This window comes from Anomaloglossus baeobatrachus, chromosome 12 (genome assembly GCF_048569485.1).
Source record: "Anomaloglossus baeobatrachus isolate aAnoBae1 chromosome 12, aAnoBae1.hap1, whole genome shotgun sequence".
Classification (NCBI taxonomy): Eukaryota; Metazoa; Chordata; class Amphibia; order Anura; family Aromobatidae; genus Anomaloglossus; species Anomaloglossus baeobatrachus.
This window is the reverse complement of record NC_134364.1, coordinates 23,633,599-23,660,979: the sequence shown is the minus strand read 5'-3', so window position 1 is coordinate 23,660,979 and position 27,381 is coordinate 23,633,599. Positions and strand designations below refer to the sequence as shown.

Sequence of the window (27,381 nt, the reverse complement as noted above, 5' to 3'; positions counted from 1 at the left end):
GCCAGGCCTTTGCAGCCGCAGCCTTCAGGTCTTGCTTGTTTGTGGGTCTTTCCGTCTTAAGTCTGGATTTGAGCAAGTGAAATGCATGCTCAATTGGGTTAAGATCTGGTGATTGACTTGGCCATTGCAGAATGTTCCACTTTTTTGCACTCATGAACTCCTGGGTAGCTTTGGCTGTATGCTTGGGGTCATTGTCCATCTGTACTATGAAGCGCCGACCGATCAACTTTGCGGCATTTGGCTGAATCTGGGCTGAAAGTATATCCCGGTACACTTCAGAATTCATCCGGCTACTCTTGTCTGCTGTTATGTCATCAATAAACACAAGTGACCCAGTGCCATTGAAAGCCATGCATGCCCATGCCATCACGTTGCCTCCACCATGTTTTACAGAGGATGTGGTGTGCCTTGGATCATGTGCCGTTCCCTTTCTTCTCCAAACTTTTTTCTTCCCATCATTCTGGTACAGGTTGATCTTGGTCTCATCTGTCCATAGAATACTTTTCCAGAACTGAGCTGGCTTCATGAGGTGTTTTTCAGCAAATTTAACTCTGGCCAGTCTATTTTTGGAATTGATGAATGGTTTGCATCTAGATGTGAACCCTTTGTATTTACTTTCATGGAGTCTTCTCTTTACTGGTGACTTAGAGACAGATACACCTACTTCACTGAGTGTTCTGGACTTCAGTTGATGTTGTGAACGGGTTCTTCTTCACCAAAGAAAGTATGCGACGATCATCCACCACTGATGTCATCCGTGGACGCCCAGGCCTTTTTGAGTTCCCAAGCTCACCAGTCAATTCCTTTTTTCTCAGAATGTACCCGACTGTTGATTTTGCTACTCCAAGCATGTCTGCTATCTCTCTGATGGATTTTTTCTTTTTTTTTCAGCCTCAGGATGTTCTGCTTCACCTCAATTGAGAGTTCCTTAGACCGCATGTTGTCTGGTCACAGCAACAGCTTCCAAATGCAAAACCACACACCTGTAATCAACCCCAGACCTTTTAACTACTTCATTGATTACAGGTTAACGAGGGAGACGCCTTCAGAGTTAATTGCAGCCCTTAGAGTCCCTTGTCTGAAAATGTCATTTTCTCTTTTTCCCTGAGGAAGGAGACGGTATATGTCTCTGAAACGCGTTGGAACTGTAATAAAAAAGAGATCTTAAGCAAATTCCTTGGATACAGTGTTTCTTTAGCGCGGCACAAACCCGTTCTCATATATGTATTTACATATATAAAAAATCCTTGTCACATCACATAGGAGGCACTGAGACTGCTGTATATGTCACATAGGAGACACTAAGACTGCTGTGTAAATGTCACATAGGAGACCGAGACTGCTGTATATACATTACATAGGAGACCGAGACTCTGCTGCACTGAAACTGCTATATATACAGTACATCATACAGGAGTCACAGAAGCTGCTGTATACACATCCCCCTATTGAAATTTGCCGTGACGTTGGCAGGGGTGGCTCAAAAAATTGATCAATTATTTGCTAAAAATCTCATTTTTTTATTACAGTACAGTTGGAATAAATCTGTGAATTTTCACTTTTTATATGATGCATGCCAATTTCAGATCGTGCTGGCTCCTTTTTCTCTGTTCTGACCGTAGTTATGCTACAATTCTGGTGACTGACCATCACCATACCATGCACGCCTGATTTTGGTTTGCAATGTATTCCTCCTGTTGGTAACTGTTCAGATTCAGTTACCTCACCCCTTTCCACAGGCAATGCAAATTAAGCACCATTCTTGGATCTGGTCCGCCTTCATCAATGGTTGCTGTCTGGCACTGGGAGGGTCAGTTCTGATATAGTCCTGGTATGTGTAGAGCTTGCTCCACATGCTGGGACCTGGGCTGGTCTCTATCCACAATTGCCTTTTTTGCAACATGGAAGCGGCTATATACAGGTATGTGTGCTCCATTATGGTTCTGCTTTTAACTTTATCTAGGAGGCCGCATGGCACATGAAATACAGAATATAGAGTAGGACCCCCCTATTGAGATTTGCCGTGACGTTGGCAGGGGTGGCTCAAAGAATTGATCAATTATTTGCTAAAAATCTCATTTTTTTATTACAGTACAGTTGGAATAAATCTGTGAATTTTCACTTTTTATATGATGCATGCCATTTTCAGATCGTGCTGGCTCCTTTTTCTTTTTTCTTTATCGCATAGGAGACACTGAGACTGCTGTATATACGTCACATAGGAGACACTGAGACTGCTATATATGTCACATAGGAGACCAAGACTGCTGTAAATACATCACATAGGAGACCCTGAGGGTCTGCTTTATATACATCACATAGGATACACTGACACTGTTGTATATACAGTACATCATATAGGAGTCACTGAAGCTGCTGTATACACATCACATAGGAGACACTGTGACTGCTGTATATATATATCACATAGGAGGCACCGAGACTGCTGTTTATATATCACATAGGAGACTCTGCTGTATATACATCACATAGGATACACTGACACTGCTGTATATACAGTACATCATAGACGAGTCACTGAAGCTGCTGTATACACATCACATAGGAGACACTGTGACTGCTATGTGCACATCACATAGGAGGCCCTGAGACTGCTGTATATACATCACATAGGATACACTTACACTGCTGTATATACAGTACATCATATATGAGTCACTGAAGCTGCTGCATATGCATCACATAGGAGACACTGAAACTGCTGTATATACGTCATATAGGAGACCCTGAGACTCTGCTGTATATACATCGCATAGGCTACACTGACACTGCTGTATATACAGTACATCATATAGGAGTCACTGAAGCTGCTGTATACACATCACATAGGAGGCCCTGAGACTGTTGTATACACATCACATAGGATACAACTCACAGCACCAGGAGATGGAGCACTGCAGTATCCAGCCTGCCAGGTACCACAGTTGCTGTTTCAGTAACTCGCTGCTTGACAGCAGAGGATGTTTACTTTTCTGTGTTACATACTCTATATCTTACTACTGAACATATAGTTCAGGCTGCCCAGCATGCACCTCAGTGCTGCAGCCCACCAGGAATTTGCCCGGTGCGGCAGTAGCTAATCCAGGCCTGCTGGTTATGGACGATAAACTTTAGGAGTTAAAAATAGACAATGCGATCATCAAACTGCAACCCCCCTCTCGAGGACTTTGACTTGGTAGCTCCCGAGTAGTCAGCTGACCGCGCGGCTCCGCCTCCTCCTCAGGGTGTCGCGCGCGCGGCTCCGCCTCTCACGGCGGCGTTACGTGCGCGGTCCCGCCGAGCCGAGCAGCCGGTGAATGATTCTTCCCAGCAGCCCCCGCGCTCCCCGGACTGAACATGGCGTTCACGTTCGCGGCCTTTTGTTACATGCTGGCTCTGCTGCTCACCGCGGCGCTCATATTCTTCGCTATCTGGCACGTAAGTATCCGGGGCGGAGGGCGGCGGCGGCGCTGCTGAGCTGGCTGCTCCCCCCGCTCCCAGTGCAAGGTCCACACTTCCCCCTGTACAGCCTCCCTGCCTGCTCTCCCCCTAGCGGTGGTGTCATTCCAGAACTACAACTCCCAGCATGCAGTGCACGATGACTTTGTACTTCACCCTCCACTTGTTACATAATAATGACGCTCGCTGCCGGCCAGTCCTGGCTGGGACTTGTAGTTCTTCACCCATAAGTCGGGGAATGAAAATATCAGGCGAGGAGCTTTAGTTTGATGGTCTTTTTGCCAGCTTGGTATGCTGGGAATTGTAGTTCAACTCCTAATCAGACTCCCACCTGTAAAACTACAAGCGGCAGGGCTCAGTGCTGGGACTTGTAGTTCTCCTGGCTGCCTGGCAGGACGGCTGATGGGCTTAGCTTAGACTGAGGAGCAAGGCCTTGCTTTTAGTTCTGTCTGGGGCAGAGTGTTGCCTCTCCCTGACAGCAAGCAGAGATCTTAAACGTGGTGAGGGTATGGAGGCGCCTACATCACTGGTGTAATAATATTTAAAGGGTTTGCACCAAATGTAGAAGTCACCTCCCCACCCTGATCAATGAGGTTCTGACCACAGGGACCACCGATCTCCCCACTTTCCCCCCCATCCTGATCAATGGAGTTCTGACCTTAGGGACCACCGATCTCTCCTCTTTCCCCCCCATTTTGATCAATGGGGCTCTGACCTCAGGGACCACCGATCTGCCCTACTCCTCCTCCCCCCCCCCCCCCCATCCTGATCAATGGGGCTCTGACCTCAGGGACCACCGATCTGCCCTACTCCTCCTCCCCCCCCCCCCCCCCATCCTGATCAATGGGGCTCTGACCTCAGGGACCACCGATCTGCCCCACTCCTCCTCCCCCCCCCCCCCCCATCCTGATCAATGGGGCTCTGACCTCAGGGACCACCGATCTGCCCTACTCCTCCTCCCCCCCCCCATCCTGATCAATGGGGCTCTGACCTCAGGGACCACTGATCTGCCCTACTCCTCCTCCCCCCCCCCCCCATCCTGATCAATGGGATTCTGACTACAGGGACCACCGATCTCCCCTCTTCCCCCCCCCCCATCCTGATCAATGGGATTCTGACCTCAGGGACCACCGATCTCCCCTCTACCCCACCCATCCTGATCAATGGGGTTCTGACCTCAGGGACCACTGACCTGCCCTACTCCCCCCCCCCCCCCCCCCATCCTGATCAATGGGGTTCTGACCTCAGGGACCACCGATCTCCCCTCTTTCCTCCCCACCCTGATCAATGGGATTCTGACCTCGGAGACCACCGATCTGCCCTACTCCTCCTCCCCCCTCCCCACCCTGATCGGTGGTCCCTGAGGTCAGAACCCCATTGATCTCCCCTCTTTCCCCCCCACCCTGATCAATGGGATTCTGACCTCGGAGACCACCGATCTGCCCTACTCCTCCTCCCCCGTCCCCACCCTGATCAATGGGGTTCTGACCTCAGGGACCACCGATCTCCCCTCTTTCCCCCCCCATCCTGATCAATGGGGTTCTGACCACAGGGACCACCGTTACCCACAATAGGAAGCGCAGTAGTTTTTATATTTTTTCATATGAAGGTGGGGGGGGTGCATCTTTCACTATCTCATCCCCGTTGGATTTTCGTTTCCTGTTTTTCTGCTTGGTGGAGGGACGGCATTACATGGGGCTCTATGGGAGGATGGACCCTGAGGAACTTGTGCCCCTCTGTGAGACGCTATCTTTTTTTTTTTTTTTTTTTTTTTTTTTGTTATACCAGCTTTGATCCATCTTTCCTTTTTAAGGATAGGTCTGGTCTTCCTGAAGGAGTACACCGATCCCGGGCCCAGTGAGGCTGCACCCCATGGGACTGTGCCCTCAGTATATCGGGGATTATAGCAATTCTCTTTTGCAGTTGTGCCCCATAGTAACCCCTCCCTCCAGTGCAGGTGTCGGCACCCTGCGGCTCCAGCTGTTGTGACCTGACTTCTCTTGCACCATTCACTGGTGGTTTTATTTGCATCCCTGCATTTGTGGTTGTGTCCTCCCGCAGAATTGATTAGTCAGACTGCTGTGTACAAACAGGATATTCGGGTTACATCATAAGAGGCATTACCAAACTGCCCCCCCCCCCCCCTCCCTCAACCAACAGGTCCTGCAGAATCCAAGAATGTGCCAACCTCTACACTGTATGGATTCTCCAAAAACATCAAACCAGCAAGTAAACACTACCCAGTACGGACACGTGGGCTGTTCGCCCCCCTGCTGATCCGTATACCTAGTGCCCATCCCATAATTTACCTCTAATTTATACTATTGAATATATTCTCAAACTAGAAGATGATAGAAAGGCGGGGGGTGCGCACCTGCATACAAGAATATGGCGAATCGCTCCACCCAGAGGCCTCAGTCACACTTCGCATATGTAGGTCAGGATTTCATTAGTATGTACCAACAAGAGCCAGGGCTGGCACCAAAACACATAAGAGGTGCGGATCGCCCCTGAACTCGGCTCATCGGTGCTGACCTAGTGACCTAAATACACAGGTGTGACTGAGGCTGCCTAGAGCAGCACGTACCGGCCAGACACCCCATCAATATCTGGCTCATGGAAATCTCTATCTTGGGTGGAGGTTTTTTTTTATTTTTTTTTTAATGTTCTTTTTCTGTATGTTAATTCTATATATTTTTTATTTCCCCCTAGATAATCGCATTCGATGAACTGAAAACAGACTACAAAAACCCGATAGACCAGTGTAACACGCTGAACCCCGTAAGTTACGGACGACGACTTTTCCTCTGCTTCGTCGCGCTCCGTTCTTGTGCTGACGGTGATTCTGGGTCATCTGCATCGCACTTTGCAGGGATGAGGGTTGTGCTCAGGACCAAGGACCTCTCCCACTTAGCAGTGCACAGTTTATAATGGGAGGTTCGGTGGAAAATGGATCAATTTCATCTGATATTTCTCTTTCCCTTGTAGTGTCTAAGGGAAAATCTGGATGAATGTAAACCCCAATGACCCTTATATAGGAAGTAAATGGCAGCTGCTGACCCTGCTCTTATACATCCAGGGCAGCTGCATTGATGGGATTCAGCCTTACCTGACATTCACACCCCCACAATAGCCTAAAGATGTCAGCACTAACTGGCAGACATTTTGCCAGTGCACTTCCCAAATATTTCAGTGCTGTTAATCTTTCAATTTTTACACTGGCCATTGGGGCTATTTTAGATTCATATTTCCTCCTCTTTCAGGAAGAGTTTTCAGCAGGCTCTTATCATCAGAGGCAGGATTACAATGACTGATAACACCTCTATATACAGTAGATAACACAGGATCCACCATTCTCAATAGGTGGTGTCACAGCTCACCTCCTCCTCATTCTGTACTATGACTGATAACATCTTTATATACAGTGGGTAACACAGGATCTACCAATCCCATTAGATGTCACAGCTCACCTCCTCCTCCTGTACAATGAATAACCCCTTTATACACAGTAAATAACACTGGATCCACCATTTAGTATAGGTGATGTCACAGCTCACCTCCTCGTATACAATATCACCTCTATATACAGTAGATGACACAGGATTCATCATTCACAATAGGTGATGTCACAGCTCACCTACTCATCCTGTACAATGACTGATAACTCTTTTATATACATATACAGGATCCACCATTCACTGTAGGTGGTCACAGCTCACCTCCTCCTCCTGTACAATGACTGATAACACTTCAATATACAGTAGATAATACAGGATCCACTATTCACTGTAGGTGAATGTCACAGCTCACCTCTACCTCCTGCACAATGACTGATAACACTTCAATATATAGTAGATAATACAGAATCCACCATTCACTGTAGGTGATGTCACAGCTCACCTCTACCTCCTGCACAATGACTGATAACACTTCAATATATAGTAGATAATACAGAATCCACCATTCACTGTAGGTGATGTCACAGCTCACCTCCTTTTGCAATGACCTATGCACACACTTAATAGACGCTTTAAGAAAAAAAAACATAAGTCTGATAATTGCAGCTAATGTACATGCTGATTTTCCTGAAAGGACAAAAATGAAACACCCCAGGGGCCGGTGTGAAAATGGAAAGATTTTTGTTTTTAATATAGATAGTTATATGAGAAAAAACAAACAGTAAACAATTGGTATATTTCTGCCACTTTTCCTATTCCCGGCCCCATTCACATGACTGGAGCTGTGCTGCATTGGTGACAGGAACAGTAGCAATGAAGATACAAATGGGGGGATGAAGCAATAATTAATAATAATTTTATTCATTTATATAGCGCTATTAATTCCACAGCGCTTTACATTCATTGGCAACACTGTCCCCATTGGGGCTCACAATCTAGAGTCCCTATCTGTATGTCTTTGGAGTGTGGGAGGAAACCGGAGACCCCGGAGGAAACCCACGCAAACACGGGGAGAACATACAAACTCCTTGCAGATGGTGTCCTTGGTGGGATTTGAACCCAGGACCCCAGCGCTGCAAGACTGCAGTCCTAACCACTGAGCCACCATACAGTGCTAACCACTGAGCCACCACAAGACTGCAGTGCTAACCACTGAGCCACCAAGACTGCAGTGCTAACCACTGAGCCACCGTGCCACCGAGCAATAAACGAGACCGGACCCCTTCACTCTCAGGATCTGTGGGGCCCCAGAGGTCACGATCGAACAGATTTTTAAGCAATGGCATACCTTGGTGGTGATTGTATATAACCCTCCAAAATGAAAAAAAATAACATGCAGAACATGTGCGGAGTAAAAAGAAACAAACCCTTCTTTCTGCGCTCCAGGACGCCAGTGTCTATAGCCATTGAATAATGTTGGACATTAGGAAAGTGCAACCTGCAAAACTGATTCTCCATTTTCCTCTTCTAAAAAAAAAAAAACTAATTAATTTCGTTCTTGGAAGCCACAGTTCCTGCTAAGTGGGGCCGGTCCGTGTGTCCTGGCGTTCAGCTGAGACGTGTAGTATGTGTTCTGGCTATGAATCTCTCCCCGACTCTCACTAACATCTCTCAATCTGCTTTTTACTTTGTCGCAAACAAAGACATTTGAAAAGCTGAAAAAGATTAAACGAGTGAAAAGTGCACTCAAGGTGTGTACACCCCTCCCCCCTAGAACTTGTGTCTGTGTGACTGTGCCCTGCCTCCATCATATCTATACATTTATTTTTATTTTTTTTCCCCCTTTTGATGTGCCTGATCCATCTGCATCTCCAGATTTACATATGGTCCCTTTTATCTTCTCACATGGAAAAACTTGATTTTGCCTGCCGACGTACAAGAAAAACTGTTATCTGCCTTCAGAGTTCTACAATAAGTGATATTTAAAGGATCATCCATATTAAATTGAAATTTAGAGACAATAAAACTTAAGGGACTGGGAAATTGCTGCATGGGTTGTACTGATAGAGTTCATATACCCACCCTTACGTTTAACCCGATAATGTACTACTTCTGCGTAAGAATATAGCATTTACACCTACCCTTACACTATAATGTGCCGCTCCTTCAGGGCCCCTTCCCCCCCCGAATGCATTTATTTAGGGGCTAAAAATATTTGCAACTGAGCTTCATTACAAATTTTGCGCCATTTGGCTTCTACAATCTTTTTATGACCACATAAAAGTTGAGCTGAACTTTGATGCAGTCATAAATGAACACAGAAAAATTAACCTAGAAAAAGCTAGAATTACACACTCTAGAGCAAGGACACAGACTGCAGAAAATCAAAGACCCTGAAAAAGCTAAACTGTGTGTGGGGGGGGGGGAAAAAAGTAAAAAAAAAATTTAGAGGACCAACCACTTGGATTTTCATACATAAACTGACCCGTCACATCTGTGCCCCATATAAAATAACATCACTCTATACTCTCCTCCCGCAGTGGCGCCATTCCTGCAATGTTAGCGCTGATTCTACTGGAGGGCACGTGACCACTACAGACGATTAGCGGTCGTGTGATATATTGCGATAAGACCACTGCAGCCAATGTTGTTTCAGGACCACTGGGCGGGAGAGTCAGCGTCATCGTTTGCAGGAACAATTCAGCTGCGGGAGGGGAGTATGGAGCGTTTTCAACGCATATGGTGTATTAAAGCGCACCAATCAGGATTTTCCTATATAACCTAAAGCCAGTGCTATACTGGCACTATCAGGCTGAGTCTATACATACCTTTAGTTGGGAGATCGGATGTATACTTTCTGAAATGCAGGCAAGTAAAGTTTTAGAAATTCACTGTTACTTGATTGGAGCAGCAGAATATCTAATATGAGGGTCGGGTTTTGCTAGTTATTTCCATTTGTCTGCTGCCTGTCCGTCCTCTCCCTGTCCTTCCTCCCCTTGTAATAACAGAGACAGGGGGAGGAAAGGCAGACAGGCGCAGGAATGACTAGCAAAACCTGACTCTCATATTAGATATTCCGTTGCACCTATCAATCAAATGCATTTCACAAACTTTACTTGCCTGTATTTCATAAAGTATACATCCGATCTCACAACTAAAGGTATATATAGAATCGGCATGATAGTGCCAGTATAGCACTGGCTTTAGTCTATAAAGGAAAATCTGGATGGTTGGTCTCTTTTTAATGGACCCCCAAATGCAAAAAAGTTTACCAAAAATGCATGCATTTAAATAAAGAAAAAAAAAAGTCATTAAAGGCGTCTATATTCTATAAGTAAGTGGTTGCATTTCCCTATAAAATAATGCTAGGTAAAGTTAACTGAAGGTTTGCAGGACCCTGGTATAGGCTAGTTTCACACTTGCGTTGAACGGTATCCGTTGCATTGCGTTGTGTGACAAATGCAACGGATGTGTTGCATATAGTGGTGCAACGGATGCTGCTAAACAACGGAATCTTTTTTTTTTTTTTTTTTTTTTTTTTTTTTTTTTTTTACACTTTACCGGCGGCAGACTATTGTGAACGATCAGCTGATCGCTCACGGCCGCCGAGAATGTGTGCGGGGGCGGAGTGCGGGGTGGGTGGAGCCCAGCGGGGCCATGGCGCTGAGGACAGGTTTGTGTGTGTATACATGCGGAGTGCGGGAGGGGGCGGAGCCAAGCGGGGAAGTGTCGGGCTACCTGCACATGTAGCCAGGATAAATATCGGGTATAACTAGGCAAAGCACTTTGCTTGGTTACCCGACATTTACCTTGGTTACGGGTGCAGGGAGCCAGAGAGAGCATGTGCAGTGAAATCCTGAGGATTCCGCTGCTCAAAAAAAACATTACATGCTGCGTTCCTCCCGCCCGGCGGAAGCAACAGCGCGTCGGCCAGCGGAAGCAACGCAGGTCCTTTTGGCACAATCAGTCATCCATACAAGTCTATGGGAAACAGCGGAATCTGTTAACGGATTCCGCTGTTTTCCAAAAGGGCGGATTGTAACGGAAGGAAAACAACGCAAGTGTGAAAGTACCCTTAGCTGCCATGTTGGAAGTCAGTGGCCCCATTCTCAAAAGGAATGGTATCACACAATTGTGGAGTTTTTGTTTTTTTTTGTATATTTTCCAGAAAAGTCACCATGCAGAGTATTATGAAAAATAATGCATTTACTGAATCTGGATGGGAGCGGCCAGGACTCCTCCTTCCCCAATAGTGATTGACAGCTCTACCTGGGATACATCTTTATAGTGCAAAAGAGCTGTCGGACATTGTGGACAGATATTAAGCCCCTGAACTTTCTCCGTTATTCCTATTCACTTATAGCAAGCAGATATTTTGAAACCTTCTGACACTTTCTTTGTCGCTCTATTGGGAGACCCAGACAATTGGGTGTATAGCTACTGCCTCCGGAGGCCACACAAAGTATTACACTTAAAAGTGTAAAGCCCCTCCCCTACTGCCTATACACCCCCCGTGGGATCACGGGCTCCTCAGTTTTCATGCTTTGTGCGAAGGAGGCTAACATCCACGCATAGCTCCACTGTTTAGTCAGCAGCAGCTGCTGACTTTGTCGGATGGAAGAAAAGAGGGCCCATACTAGGGCCCCCAGCATGCTCCCTTCTCACCCCACTTTTGTTGGCGGTGTTTGTTAAGGTTGAGGTACCCATTGCGGGTACGGAGGCTGGAGCCCACATGCTGCTTTCCTTCCCCATCCCCTTAGGGCTCTGGGTGAAGTGGGATCCTATCGGTCTCCAAGCACAGGAGACCGTGCTCCGTCCACAGCCCCTGGGAATCTGCTGGACATGGAGCTGAGTATCGTCAGGGACAGGACCCTGCTACATTAAGGTACTCTGGGTCTCCGTACAGATCGCGCACACACACCAGCATTGCTGGGTGTGTTAGTGCGCCGGGGACAGCAGCGCGGCGCGCTGGTGCTTTACTCACTGCAGCTTTGCTGAGTGAGTTTCTGTATTAGGAACTGCTGCGCCGGCCGCTGCTGGCGGTTTTTTACACTGCGGTGCGGCTGGGACTTGTGGTGCGCCGGGGACTTCCGCGCTGGCCGTGCTTATACGACGGCCGCGCTTATAAATCGAGTCCCCGGCTTTTGCGGCCTAGTTCCGTTTCGTTCCCGCCCCCAGGCCTGCCAGTCAGGGGAAGGGCGGGACGCTGGTCAGAAGTCAGCACCGAGGGCTGGAGTCTGCTTAGCATACTCCAACCCCCCTCACTAGGCACAGTGGGACGCTAGTTTCCCGCACTTTGTCTGGGGCACGCCCACGGCCCGCCCCTCTTCACAGGACGCCGGCAGCCATTCCTGTTTGCAGTCTGAGTGGAGAAGGGACACGAGCTCTGGGAGACCCAGGCACGGGATTCTGGCGGTCACACACCCGCTTTTCAGCGGGCGGTAAGCAGCCCTCGAGGGCTCACCCCACTAGTGCCGCAGTGTTCATTTGTACTTTATGCTTGTATGCTATACATTGCATTGTACGGTCGCTATTCTTGGCTATATACCCTCCTAGATTGCTAGACAACAGCATGTCGTCCGCAAAAAGCAAAGGGGCCAAGACACAGGCTTTCTATGCTGCTTGTACCGCATGTAAGGCTGTTCTACCGGCAGGTGCCACTGACCCCCATTGTGTGCAATGTTCGGCCCCTGTAGCACTTGCTCAGCCGGGGCCTCTGCTAGAGGTGGCCCAAGGAGAACCACCTGTGAACACTGTCCAGGTGGCAGGGACGGAGTTTGCAGTTTTTGCTGATAAACTGTCGGTGACTATGTCTAAAATCCTTGAGACTTTGCAGTCCAGACCGGTAACTCAGACCATGGGCACTGTTGATTCAATGCTCCCTGGTTCCCCTCTTTTGGAACACATCCGTGCTCCGGGGGGGTCCCATGCATCCCGGGGTGATGGCTCTGACACGGACGACAGTCCCAGACAGCCTAAGCGAGCTCGCTATGAGCGACCCTCGACTTCATCACACTGGTCTGGGTCCCAGCAGGAGGACTCTCTGTGTGATGAGGCGGAGGTAGCTGATCAGGATTCTGATCCTGAGACCGCTCTCAATCTGGATACTCCTGATGGGGACGCAATGGTGAATGATCTCATAGCGTCCATCAATAAAATGTTGGATATTTCTCCCACAGCTCCTCCAGTGGAGGAGTCAGCTTCACAGCAGGAGAAATTCCATTTCAGGTATCCTAAGCGTAAATTGAGTACTTTTCTGGACCACTCTGACTTTAGAGAGTCAGTCCAGAAACACCACGCTTATCCAGATAAGCGTTTCTCCAAACGTCTTAAGGATACACGTTATCCCTTTCCCCCTGACGTGGTCAAAGGCTGGACCCAGTGTCCAAAGGTGGATCCCCCAATCTCCAGGCTTGCGGCTAGATCCATAGTTGCAGTGGAAGATGGGGCTTCACTTAAAGATGCCACTGACAGACAGATGGAGCTCTGGTTGAAATCCATCTATGAAGCTGTCGGCGCGTCGTTTGCTCCAGCATTCGCAGCCGTATGGGCACTCCAAGCTATTTCAGCTGGTTTGGCGCAGATTGACACTGTCACACGTACATCTGTTCCGCAAGTAGCGTCCTTAACCTCTCAAATGTCTGCATTTGCGTCTTACGCTATTAATGCTGTCCTGGACTCTACAAGCCGTACGGCAGTGGCGTCCGCCAACTCCGTGGTTTTACGCAGAGCATTGTGGTTAAGGGAATGGAAGGCAGATTCTGCTTCCAAGAAGTGCTTAACCAGTTTGCCATTTTCTGGTGACAGACTGTTTGGTGAGAGATTGGATGAAATCATTAAACAGTCCAAGGGTAAGGATTCATCCTTACCTCAGCCCAGACCAAATAAACCCCAACAGAGGAAGGGACAGTCGAGGTTTCGGTCCTTTCGAGGCTCGGGCAGGTCCCAATTCTCCTCGTCCAAAAGGACTCAAAAGGATCAGAGGAGCTCAGATTCTTGGCGGGCCCAGTCACGCCCAAAGAAAGCAGCCGGAGGAACCGCTACCAAAGCGGCTTCCTCATGACTTTCGGCCTCCTCTCTCCGCATCCTCGGTCGGTGGCAGGCTCTCCCGCTTTGGCGACATTTGGCTGCCACATGTCAAGGACCGTTGGGTGAGAGACATTCTGTCTCACGGGTACAGGATAGAGTTCAGTTCTCGTCCCCCAACTCGATTCTTCAGAACTTCTCCGCCTCCCGGCCGAGCCAATGCTCTTCTGCAGGCGGTGTGCTCTTTAAAGGCAGAAGGAGTGGTGATCCCTGTTCCTCTTCAGGAGCAAGGTCACGGTTTTTACTCCAATTTGTTTGTAGTGCCAAAAAAGGACGGGTCTTTCCGTCCTGTTCTGGACCTAAAACTGCTCAACAAGCATGTGAAAACCAGGCGGTTCCGGATGGAATCCCTCCGCTCCGTCATCGCCTCAATGTCTCAAGGAGATTTCCTAGCATCAATAGACATCAAAGATGCTTATCTCCACGTGCCGATTGCTCCAGAACACCAGCGTTTTCTACGCTTCGTTTTAGGAGACGAACACCTTCAGTTCGTAGCCCTGCCTTTCGGTCTGGCGACAGCCCCAAGGGTCTTCACCAAGGTCATGGCAGCAGTAGTAGCAGTCCTGCACTCTCAGGGTCACTCTGTGATCCCTTACTTGGACGATCTACTTGTCAAGGCACCCTCTCAAGAGGCATGCCAACACAGCCTGAACGTTGCGCTGGAGACTCTCCAGAGTTTCGGGTGGATCATCAACTTTTCAAAGTCAAATCTGACCCCAACCCAATCGATAACATACCTTGGCATGGAGTTTCATACTCTATCAGCGATAGTGATGCTTCCGCTGGACAAACAGCGTTCACTACAGACAGGGGTGCAATCTCTCCTTCAGGGCCAGTCGCATCCCTTGAGACGCCTCATGCACTTCCTGGGGAAGATGGTAGCAGCAATGGAGGCAGTCCCTTTCGCGCAGTTTCATCTGCGTCCATTACAATGGGACATTCTCCGCCAATGGGACGGGAAGTCGAAGTCCCTGGACAGGAACGTCTCCCTTTCTCAGGCGGCCAAGGATTCTCTTCAGTGGTGGCTTCTTCCCACCTCATTGTCAATAGGAAAGTCTTTCCTACCCCCATCCTGGGCGGTGGTCACAACGGACGCGAGGCTATCAGGGTGGGGAGCAGTTTTTTCTCCACCACAGGGCTCAAGGTACGTGGACTCAGCAAGAGTCCACACTTCAGATCAATGTTCTGGAAATCAGAGCAGTGTATCTTGCCCTACAAGCTTTCCAGCAGTGGCTAGAAGGCAAGCAGATCCGAATTCAGTCGGACAACTCCACAGCGGTGGCATACATCAACCACCAAGGAGGGACACGCAGTCGGCAAGCCTTCCAGGAAGTCCGGCGGATTCTGACGTGGGTGGAAGACACGGCATCCACCATATCCGCAGTTCACATCCCGGGCGTAGAAAACTGGGAAGCAGACTTCCTCAGTCGCCAGGGTATGGACGCAGGGGAATGGTCTCTTCACCCGGACGTGTTTCAGGAGATCTGTCGCCGCTGGGGGAGGCCGGACGTCGACCTAATGGCGTCTCGGCACAACAACAAGGTCCCAGCTTTTATGGCACGGTCTCACGATCACCGAGCTCTGGCGGCGGACGCCTTAGTTCAAGATTGGTCGCAGTTCCGGCTGCCTTATGTGTTCCCACCTCTGGCGCTGTTGCCCAGAGTGCTACGCAAGATCAGGTCCGACTGCCGCCGCGCCCTCCTCGTCGCTCCAGACTGGCCAAGGAGGTCGTGGTACCCGGATCTGTGGCATCTCACGGTAGGGACAACCGTGGGCAATACCAGACCGGCCAGACTTGCTGTCTCAAGGGCCGTTTTTCCATCAGAATTCTGCGGCCCTGAGCCTGACTGTGTGGCCATTGAGTCCTGGATCCTAGCGTCTTCAGGACTATCTCAAGAGGTCATTGCCACCATGAGACAGGCTAGGAAACTATCCTCTGCCAAGATCTACCACAGGACGTGGAAGATATTCTTAACTTGGTGCTCTGCTCAGGAAGTTTCTCCCTGGCCATTTGCTTTGCCTACCTTTCTTTCCTTCCTGCAATCCGGGTTGGAAAAAGGTCTGTCGCTCGGCTCCCTTAAGGGACAAGTCTCTGCGCTATCTGTATTTTTTCAGAAGCGCCTAGCACGACTTCCTCAGGTACGCACGTTCCTGCAAGGGGTTTGTCATATCGTCCCTCCTTACAAGCGGCCGTTAGAGCCCTGGGATCTGAACAGGGTTCTAATTGCTCTCCAGAAGCCGCCTTTCGAGCCTTTGAGGGATGTTTCCCTGTCTCGCCTTTCATAGAAAGTGGCCTTTCTAGTAGCGGTCACGTCTCTTCGGAGAGTGTCCGAGCTAGCAGCGCTGTCATGCAAATCTCCCTTCCTGGTGTTTCACCAGGACAAGGTGGTTCTGCGCCCGATTCCGGAGTTTCTCCCTAAGGTGGTATCCCCCTTTCATCTCAATCAGGATATCTCCTTACCTTCTTTGTGTCCTCGTCCAGTTCATCAATGTGAAAAGGATTTGCATTTGTTGGATCTGGTGAGAGCACTCAGAATCTACATTTCCCGCACGGCACCTCTGCGCCGCTCTGATGCACTCTTTGTCCTTGTTGCCGGCCAGCGTAAAGGGTTGCAGGCTTCCAAATCCACCCTGGCTCGGTGGATCAAGGAACCAATTCTTGAAGGCTACCGTTCTGCGGGGCTTCCGGTTCCATCAGGGCTGAAGGCCCATTCTACCAGAGCCGTGGGTGCGTCCTGGGCATTACGGCACCAGGCTACGGCTCAGCAAGTGTGCCAGGCGGCTACCTGGTCGAGTCTGCACACTTTTACCAAGCATTATCAGGTGCATACCTATGCTTCGGCGGACGCCAGCCTAGGTAGACAAGTCCTTCAGGCGGCGATTGCTCACCTGTAGAAAAGGGCCGTTTTTATGGCCCTATCACGAGGTATTATTTTACCCACCCAGGGATTGCTTTTGGACATCCCAATTGTCTGGGTCTCCCAATAGAGCGACAAAGAAGAAGGGAATTTTGTTTACTTACCGTAAATTCCTTTTCTTCTAGCTCTAATTGGGAGACCCAGCACCCGCCCCGGTTTTTTTGTATACACATGTTGTTCATGTTGAATGGTTTCAGTTCTCCGATATTCCTTCGGATTGAATGTGCTTAAACCAGTTTATTGGCTTTCCTCCTTCTTGCTTTTGCACTAAAACTGAGGAGCCCGTGATCCCACGGGGGGTGTATAGGCAGTAGGGGAGGGGCTTTACACTTTTAAGTGTAATACTTTGTGTGGCCTCCGGAGGCAGTAGCTATACACCCAATTGTCTGGGTCTCCCAATTAGAGCTAGAAGAAAAGGAATTTACGGTAAGTAAACAAAATTCCCTTCTTCTTTTATATTCTGTGTTTTAGTTCAGACCCTCTCCGTATAGTTTAGACTAAACCTTCATGACCAATATTTTTTTTTTTTTTTTTTATACTAAATTGCCCCCATGCACACAGCGTTGTCTCTACAGAAGGCATTTCACAGTTTGTCCGGGTCCCTTGTCATCCTCACTGTTATATTTCTAGACCTGACGTCACTCGTGCATTTTACCATCTTATTATTCACCGTGAGGTTATTAATATGCATGGAAAGCGTGTGCGATATTAACACGGGAATGTGCACGGTTCGGGGCTTGCGTGTTTTCATGCTTTCTTCTATTCAGATGAGGTTGACCCGGCCGATGCCTCGCCTGATGTTTAAGCCGTCAGCTCAGTTGTTGCATCTGTAGAGATTACGTGGCCGGATTAAGGCCCTTCCGCCTCTCCAGCTGTTCTTGTATTACAGGTCCCCGTATGAACTGCTTCAGTCAATAACCGTTTGATTTAGCCAGTTTTGCAAAAGATCTAATAATCCAGCATTTATGAGGTTAAATTGGTGCTAGATTGTATGGAGTAAAGAAGGTCACTGGCTAACTATTACATGCGTTGCACCACGAGGACCCGAGTCCTTCATTCTTCCCTGGCTGTGGCAGTCGATTGGAGCAGCCGGTCTCACGTGTGACCTGACACTACCGCTAGCCGTGCCCTGCACTCGGCTATGTTCATCAATTTCCTAGACTCCGATGGAGCAGAGGACCATTTGCGCGACCTGCTGCTACATTTAGCTCCTCCGGGCCGCAGTCCGGATCCGGCACGCATTCAGCACAGTACAAGTACATTCATTTACAGTGGAAGCGCGACACCATGCGGTTGTATGCTTCATGCACATCCGCATTTTTCCGCATGGTGTCGCGCTTCCACTGTAAATGACTGTACTGCATGCGTGCCAGATCCAGCATCCGGCGAAATGCCAGATGTGTGAAATGGGCCTTAGGCTGGTTTCACACCTCTGACATTCACAGACTGTTTGTGGATGGAGATGTCTGGACCGACGGAGGGTCACCTGGCCACACCACAACAGTGTCATAGGTAGATGACACAGAGTTCAACCCCGGAGGATGGACATCACATACTGTGAATGCCCAATGTGTGGAACCAGCCTGATAAGTACTATTACTGGTGGGGAGAAGGCCTCTTATTACTGGCGGGGAGAAGGCCTCTTATTACTGGCGGGGAGAAGGCCTCTTATTACTGGTGGGGAGAAGGCCTCTTATTACTGGCGGGGAGAAGGCCTCTTATTACTGGCGGGGAGAAGGCCTCTTATTACTGGCGGGGAGAAGGCCTCTTATTACTGGCGGGGAGAAGGCCTCTTATTACTGGCGGGGAGAAGGCCTCTTATTACTGGCGGGGAGAAGGCCTCTTATTACTGGCGGGGAGAAGGCCTCTTCAGACCGGTGACTGGACCCACGTGCGGCTCCGTGTGCTCATCCACACAGTGAATGGATGCAGTAACTTTTTGGCTTAGTCTTGGGCTATGGGCACACATTACTTTTTTTTCCTCATGTGTTTTTTTTCTTGCAAATTTTAATCAATACTGCAAGGAAAAATGCACGTTATCAAAGTCTATTTCTGCTTTTTTTCCTGTGTTTCTATAATCCACTGCTGAGTTTCCACTATGGCAGATTATAGCTGTACAGATCGCCTCACACACCGTGCATACAGCATGGTCTGTGAGGCGATCCATAGCTCAGTAACCAGGAGTCATCATGGTGATGACCCAGGGTTGCCATGGCAGCGATCAGGTCCCTCTGATCGCCAGGGAGAGGTAAGCTATCCCTCACCCTGCTTCCTGAAATTGCATTGATCGCAGCGTGAAGGGGGTTAAACTGCCGGGAGCGGCGCGGACACGGCTCTGGGCAGTGAGCCGGGTATCAGCTGTAACATCAGCCGGACACCCAGCGGGGGTACAGTGCAAGAACCCCCACGATTGTCACGACTAAAAGAAAAGGCAAGAAAAAAAAACATGCAAATGCAATAAAAAATAATTTTTTTCAGCTATTTTCTTTCCTGCCAAATCATGCCGTTTTTTTTTTTGTTTTTTTTTTTTCTTTATGTGCACAAAATCTGCACATAAAGCAATGTGTGCACATAGCCTAAAGGGGGCTTTACACGGTAGCGATATCGCTAGCAATTTGTAGCGATAGCGAGCGTGTAAGTACCCGCCCCTGTCACGCATGCGATTGTTTGTGATCGCTGCCGTAGCGAACATTATCGCTACGGCAGCGTCACACGTACTTACCTGGTCGGCGGCGTCGCTGTGACTGCCAAACAATCCCTCCTTCAAGGGGGAGGGACGTTAGGCATCACAGCGACGTCACCGCAACGTCACTAAGCGGCCGGCCAATCAAAGCGGAGGGGCGGCGATGAGCAGGACGTAACATCCAGCCCACCTCCTTCCTTCCGCATTGGGGCCGGCGGCAGGTAAGGAGCTGTTCCTCACTCCTGCCGTGTCACACATAGCGATGTGTGCTGCCGCATCAGCGATGACCAACATGGATAGACAACCCTTACCGATTTTTGAGTTTGGGACGACCTCTCCATGGTGAACGATTTTCACCATTTTTGAGGTCGCTTAAGGTCACTGGTCAGTGTCACACGCTGCGATATCGTTAATGACGCCGGATGTGCGTCACTAACAACGTGACCCCGACGATAAAACATTAACGATATCGTAGCGTGTAAAGCCCCCTTTATTCCCGAACATTGATTTCTGGAACTTCACTAAAATTGCAAATAATTGCACATACCAGAGGCTTTTACATTTGCTTTATCACTGGAATCGGCTAATAACCTTGTCATCAGCTGAGCCGTAATATAGGAAGCAATCCGGATCCCGGTATCATATTTCCACTCGTTGAATGGTGACACTTTCCATAATGCAAATCTCCAGGGCAAGCTGTGTTCCGAAAAGTAAGGACACATACATCCAGCTGAACTGTGAATGCAGCTCTGGAGTGTAAGGCTATGTGCGCACGTAGCGTTCTGTCCCTGCAGAAATTTCTGCAGCGATTTGAACAGCACACGTGTGCTTCAAATCGCTGCAGAAACAGTGCGTACTGAAAAGCCGATTTCATGCGCTCTGAGTGCAGCTCCTGCCATAGACAGAGCGGGGGTAGGCAGAGCGCAGGAAAGAAGTGACATGTCACTTCTTAGAACGCAGCGCTTCGGGCAGCAGCCGAAGCGCTGCGTTCTAATACGCCACGTGCGCACTGCTCCTGCACAATCTTCATAGAGTGTGCTGGGGACTCAGGACGCATGCAGTTACTCTGCGGTGCAGATCGCAGCATAACTGCATGCAAATACGCAACGTGCGCACAGAGCCTTAGACTGCTTTATTACTGCAGAGAATGGAGATTTCTACCTCTCCTGGTTTTCGGATGATATCTGCTCCACATTCTGTAACGTTATAGATATTCTCTGCGTTCATTTACATAACGCTCTTGTGCAGGTCTCTGGCTTCAGGCACAATTTTTTTTTTCCTTTTTCCTAGCACTGTAGTAATGAGCAAGCTTGTCCTTATCCCACAGCTTCGGTGTATTATAAGCCATAGGCAGGAATGATCCACAGCGTGGAGTGTCGGCAGGTTATCGCGGAGGGACACAAGTGTAACTCCTCCGTGTGCACAAGCCCCAGATTTGCAAGCGGTGGATCTTCCTGCAGTGGGACCCCCAGGGGTGTGCTAGCTATGCCATATTCTGTGGATATAAAATAACATGCAAATATGGGAATAAAAAGACCTCCTCCCTCCCTCCCTCCCTCCCTCCCTCCCTTCCTCCCTTCCTCCCCCCTCCCCCCTCCCCCCTCCTACCTCCTCCCTCCTCCCATAGTATTGGGGGTGCTAATGGCACTTTGATGTTGGAGTTGGTAGCGTCTCCCCCAGTTTTACTTTCTGGCACATTATATTTTCTTGCGAATGACCGGTCTGTGGCCGCACGGTGCAATGTGATGGGCTGTACACAGGGGGGCTGCTCTCGTGTCCCCTGAGTATATCTATGTACCTAGCACTGATGTGACTGTTCCTTCTCTTGCAGCTTGTGCTTCCGGAGTACCTCATCCATGCGTTCTTCTGTGTCATGTTCCTATGTGCTGCAGAGTGGTTAACGCTCGGGTTAAACATGCCTCTTTTGGCGTACCACATTTGGAGGTAATGTATTTTTTTTTTTTTATGGTTTTGTATTAAAGGGAACCTGTCAGGTGCAATATATACCCAAAACCACGAGCAGTTCTGGGTGTATATTGCTAATCCCTGCCTAACCGTCCCTGTATACACTAGGATAGATAAAGGGACTTATAGAAAAAGTATTTCTAAAGATCTTTATCATATGCTAATGAGCACGGGGACTAGTCCCAAGGGCGGTATATTCCCGACTAGTCCGTCCTATTAGCATGTTAGTACACCCACAGGGGCGTATTAACATGCTATTCAATGCAGCATCACTAGCATAGCGTTCTCATCCATGCACTGCGTACAGTGACCTGATTTTTATATATTTTTTTTTTTCTTCATCATGTCAGTTTTCACCCTTTGCATTACATAGTGATATGGAATCAATGGCGCTATAATATTAATAATATTTATTATTATTATTATTATCTGTACAATGCTTCCAATGAATTCTGCATGGTTTGGTGCTGACTTTAACACTGAAATTTTTGTCTAATGTGGGAAAATCTGCAAGCCCCAATACACATAAGGTAACAGCAACTGAGGCCCCCCAATATCTGCGGGTCATACTAGCCTGTGTATAGGGGCTTGGAGGATCCAGCATGTGCAGATCTGGACCTAGACTGGCACCCATTGTGTGGAAGAAGGAAAAAAAAAATTCCGATTACTCACGCTTTTAGGTTTTTCCAGCTATTTTAAGGCCTAGAAAACCTACAATATTGGCCACTACTCAAAAGAAACTGCACTTAACAACAATAGAACAGCCAGGTAGTTTTAGTGGAAAATATAATACCTATAAAACTACACTGGAATAAATCAAACCAAATTTGAAACCAAATTCATCTTTATTGCAAAAAAAAATATAAAAAAATTGCACAGCAGTACAAAATGAAGAAGTGAATACGTGGCACATAAAAGTATCTCATGGAAAGAAAGTGTACATCTGTCTATATATACATTAGACCACAAAAAATGTCAACAATTAACATGAAAATTGACTGTGTACAATAATATATTCTTAATCACGAAGTAGTGAAAATAATCAAAATTTACTTGATACTGAATGTGCCACAGACTGATATATGGTAGAAACTACATTCCTATAAGGATGACAAAGGCATAAAATAGTAGCAATGTGGAGTAGATGAAAATAAGATGGCAAATGAAAAATGATAATAAATATATCAGGAAAAAAGGGTATATTAACCTGACAGTGAAATATAAAAATTAAGCTAAAAAGTGCCAATAAATAAATTGTGACATTGCTACATATTAACAAAGCCTTACCAATGAGACACCCTGACGCGTTTCGCCGTGGCTTTCTCTAAGGGCCTATTTTAAGACCTCTTTCACACGTCAGTGTTTCGATGCCAAAACCAGGAGTGGAACTTACAGAGAAGAGCTATAATGGAAAGATTTGACGCTTGGTTTATGTTTTGGAGACTCCCGGTTTTGGCATCCAAATACTGATATGTGAAAGAGGCCTAATTATGATTTTCCACCCCTTGTGTATAACCAATGTGACATCAGACATGAGTGATCACTGGTCCTCCGGAGTTTGTCAGCTGGTAAAGGGTTAATTGATTTAATTTTAGGCAAATCCGGAAGCAAATCTGAAAATGAGAATGATTTGCTTCCTAATTTAGCTTCCTCTTCTGCTTTCCAATTAAAGAGCACATTGCCCAGTCCGTCACCTCTGATAGGCTGAAAATTGCAAAAATACATCATAGACTTTCCTGCTGTAGGTCTCTATGCAAGATGGCGGCTGATTCTTCCTGACACATGGTGTCAAAACACTGTACCAGCCGCCATGACACCTTTGTCGCAACTTTTCACTGATGTACCTGCCGGTCTCTGTACCCGGCCTCCAGCGATGACTTGTTGATCTCTGCAGGCACAGTCGCAGGCTATGAAGGTGATGTGGACTAGTTTGGAAGTAGTCATGAGCGAGTTTCGAAATACTCAGATTCGCGATACTCGTAACGAGTACTATCTAATACTCGCGTATGCATTCCGACTAGTGTGTGCAAGTCAATGGGGAATACTCGCAATGTAACGAGTAATCTGAATTCCGCACTAGTCGTGTGAGTAGCCAATAGTACAGCATTCGGGTTACTTGTTACATTGCGAGTATTCCCCATTGACTTGCATTGCACACACTATTCGGCATGAATATGCGAGTATTAGACAGTGCTCGTTACGAGTATTGCAAATCCCGAGTATTTTAAAACGTGCTCATCAATACTTGGAAGAAAGCAACCATGTTTTGTTTGTTTTGTTTTTTTAATGTATTTATGATTTTAGTGTCTTTCTCTAATTTTCATATAATGTGATCCTATGCACTGCTCTCTCGTTTGCAGGTACATGAGCCGGCCTGTAATGACTGGCCCCGGACTTTATGACCCCACAACCATTATGAATGCAGACATTTTAGCATATTGTCAAAAGGAGGGATGGTGCAAACTAGCTTTTTACCTGCTCTCGTTTTTCTACTATCTTTATGGGTAAGTTGTGTTTTGGGGCCTGTGTGTAATTCAGGCGTCCGTAGATTATAGACTACGATGCATGGAGTGGCTGTTGGTCTCCTGACTCGAATGTGACGGCCCATGAGGACACTCATGACCACAATCGGGGTTCATAGCGTTTTGGATGGAGTGTGTTGTTGCTGTGTTGTATGGCGCAAGCACCATGGATGGGATTTATAGAAATCTCATGCCCGCTGTGCTTGCCCTTCCCACAGCATAAACTGAACTGCGGTGCGGCTTCCTCAGCCACAGCATGTCATTTTATTGCTGTGGAGCCGCGAGTATTCTTAGCAGGGTAAACAGAGTAAGACCACAGCGGTCCTGATCATGAGCAGCTGCTGTCTCGCAGCCTCACAAGTGAGGACATGGACGTCCAGGACGCAGCTCTGGAGTGTAGGCGTGTTGACCTGTATGGATTATTATAGCGCCATTTATTCCATGGCGCTTTACATGTGAAAGGGGTATTCCTAATAGGGACAAGTACAATAATCATAAACCATACAAGGCACAGACTGGTACAGGAGGAGAGAGGTCCCTGCCCGCGAGGGCTCACAGTCTACAAGGGATAGGTGAGGATACAGTAGGTTAGGGTAGAGCTGATTGTGCTGCGCTGTATCAGACTGAGGGTTACGGCAGGTTGTAGGCTTGTCGGAAGAGGTGGGTCTTCAGGTTCCTTTTGAAGCTTGTCAAGGTAGGCGAGAGTCTGATATGTTGTGGCAGAGCATTCCAGAGTATGGGGGAGGCACAGGAGAAATATTGGATGCGATGGTGGGAAAAGGAGATGAGGGGAGCAGAGGATGAGCTCTTGTGAGGATCGAAGGTTACGTGCAGGTAAGTACCGGGAGACTAGGTCACAGATGTAAGGAGGAGACAGATTGTGGATGGCTTTGTAGGTCATGGTTAGGGTTTTGAACTGGAGTCGTTGGGCAATGGGAAGCCAGTGAATGGATTGGCAGAGAGGAGAGGTCAGGGAGTAGCGAGGGGACCGGTGGATTAGCCGGGCAGCATAGTTTAGAATAGATTGTAGGGGTGCGAGACTGTTAGAAGGGAGGCCCCAGAGCAGGAGGTTGCAATAATCTAGACGCGAGATAATAAGAGCATGTACTAGGGTTTTTGCAGCTTCTTGGGAAAGGAATGTACGAATCTGGGAAATATTTTTGAGTTGGAGGTGGCAGGAGGTGAAGAGGGCTTGGATGTGTGGTTTGAAAGGGAGATCAGAGTCTAGAGTTACTCCCAGGCAGCGAGCATGTGGGACTGGGGAGAGTGAGCAACCATTGACTCTGATTGATAGGTCAGGTGGTTCAGTGAGATGGGGAAAGATGACGAACTCTGTTTTGTCCATGTTCAGTTTTAGGAATCGAGCAGAGAAAAAGGATGAAATAGCAGCCAGACATTGTGGGATTCTGGTTAGTAGGGAGGTGATGTCAGATCCAGAGAGGTAGATCTGAGTATCATCAGCGTAAAGGTGATACTTGAAAGCCTTGGGAGTCTATGACCTGTCCCAGGCCGTAGGTGTAAATGGAGAACAGCAGGGGTCCAATTACTGAACCTTGAGGGACACCCACAGATAGGGAGCCAGATGACGAAGTGGTGTCAGACTGGGAGACGCTGAAAGTTCAGTTGGTTAAGTATGAGGAGATCCAAGATAGCGCCAAGTCTGTGATGCCCATGGATCTGTATGGACACGTTCCTGTGCTTTTAATGATGTGATGGCTGAACATATGGCTATTTTAGAAACTGAAAGGTGTTGTGTAGTCACAGTACACCCTGCCATTGTGCCTTTTTAATATTTATGGGTTAAAAGGGGGGGGGGGAGACTACTTTGACACCTACTTTCAGACCCCATTAGTCCATTCACTGCATGTTGGCGAAATCGGTAAAAATATTATGTCCCACTTTTCCAGAAAACTCTGACCGGTCCCCCAAGTTCAAACATGACTAATATCCGGCATACATTTCATGCCCCCTCTTTACATCGCCTTCTCCCTTTCTCTTGCAGCATGATCTACGTGTTGGTGAGCTCCTAAGAAGAAGCACCACAAGAAGATGCTGGTTGAATATAAGTTGCATGCAAGCTGTATACACTATAGGCATTTGATCCGACAAGATCCTATCGCAGCGGCCAGTGCGTTCCCTACACTGCATATATTCTTGAGGGGAAAAACATGGCTTCCCACTTTTTAAAGAGCCAGTCACATTTCGTGCTGGAGAGGGAAGATTCTTCGTGTTTTACAAGGACTGAAAAATTGTGTATATTCATCATTCTTTCCTGTTTTCTCTAAGCTGTTGCTAAAGTGTTTTGTTTTGTTTTTTGGGGTTTTTTTAGCCTTTTTCATGATCTTTTTGCTTGTGTTGAAAGGTTTTGCACTGACATTGACTGAATTGGCCGCCCCTTTTGCAAAAAAAAGTTTTGGTTTATAAACTCCTGGCTGCACATGGGTTTTTCGACTTTACTTTCCACTAGAGCTGGTTAGCGATCTAGCCTGTGCCACTGATGGAGGCCACGAAGTATGTGGCTCTAATGCCTGATTAATGGTTATAATTTGAGATCGGCAGTAATTGCTCTCCTCCGATAGTGTTGGGATCCATTTATTAATTCCCTCTTATTTCTGCCAAAAACAATACTTTGTCCCAACCTAAAGATTTTTGCAGCAGCCGCCCCTTGCAAGGCTCGTATCTGATGCTCAGCAGACGATTGTATTATATACAAGACCGCAGGTTGGTACATGTAAATGGATTTTTATCAGTCAGGTCTCAATTTATTGCGTCTTAAAGGGATTATCTCATAAAGAAACCGTTCCCGTTGGCCGGGTTAGGACACAGCGGGAGGAGCCATCTCTACCGGCTATAGCAGAGATGTACCGGGACGTTTGTCTCTAGCGCTGGTGGATCCGGTTTGTGCATCTATTACATGGCCGGCTTCCACCAGACCCCGGAGTCAGTCTAAAGACGTTTTGTCTTCATGATACTGCCCTTTTACTGTTTACTAGCTTATAAAAGCGACTTTTATCCTGTCACCATCTGTACATACCTAACCAATGCTCACCTTCTACTAAGATTGTCTCTGGCACATTGGATATATTTTTGACCCCTTTTTTCTTTTTTGTATTTTTCCTGCCCTCAAACAACTCCTTCTATTTTGTGGCTGCTGTGAAATCCCTTACTTTGTATACCTAATTTAATTATTTGTTTTTTTGTTTTAATTTATATTGCTTTAGATGCATGCCTCTCACGTTTCCATGTCAGAACACCCCAAATGCCTTTTTTCTAGTACTGAATACAACAAATGCAATATAATATACCAATAAAAGGAAAGACCTGGACATTGAACTTGTTCAACAACTTTA

The 27,381-nt window shown here is 47.7% G+C and overlaps 1 protein-coding gene across 1 annotated transcript; it reads left to right on the top strand.

Moving 5' to 3' along the window:
• The first annotated feature begins 3,257 nt into the window (after window positions 1–3,257).
• CNIH1 (cornichon family member 1) lies at window positions 3,258–27,381 on the top strand. Its single transcript, XM_075329853.1, has 5 exons — window positions 3,258–3,438; window positions 6,172–6,240; window positions 21,376–21,488; window positions 23,870–24,013; window positions 26,034–27,381. The coding sequence occupies exons 1-5, from the start codon at window positions 3,358–3,360 to the stop codon at window positions 26,059–26,061; spliced, it is 435 nt and encodes a 144-aa protein (XP_075185968.1). The 5' UTR covers window positions 3,258–3,357; the 3' UTR covers window positions 26,062–27,381.

What these genes read in the sequence shown, in the direction of transcription:
- CNIH1 (XM_075329853.1), top strand. Translation starts at nt 3,358, where the DNA reads ATGGCGTTCACGTTCGCGGCCTTTTGTTACATGCTGGCTCTGCTGCTC. An exon ending in AGTGTAACACGCTGAACCCC is followed by an intron (nt 6,241 to 21,375) that starts GTAAGTTACGGA and finishes CTTCTCTTGCAG; the next exon opens with CTTGTGCTTCCGGAGTACCT. An exon ending in TTTTTCTACTATCTTTATGG is followed by an intron (nt 24,014 to 26,033) that starts GTAAGTTGTGTT and finishes TTTCTCTTGCAG; the next exon opens with CATGATCTACGTGTTGGTGA.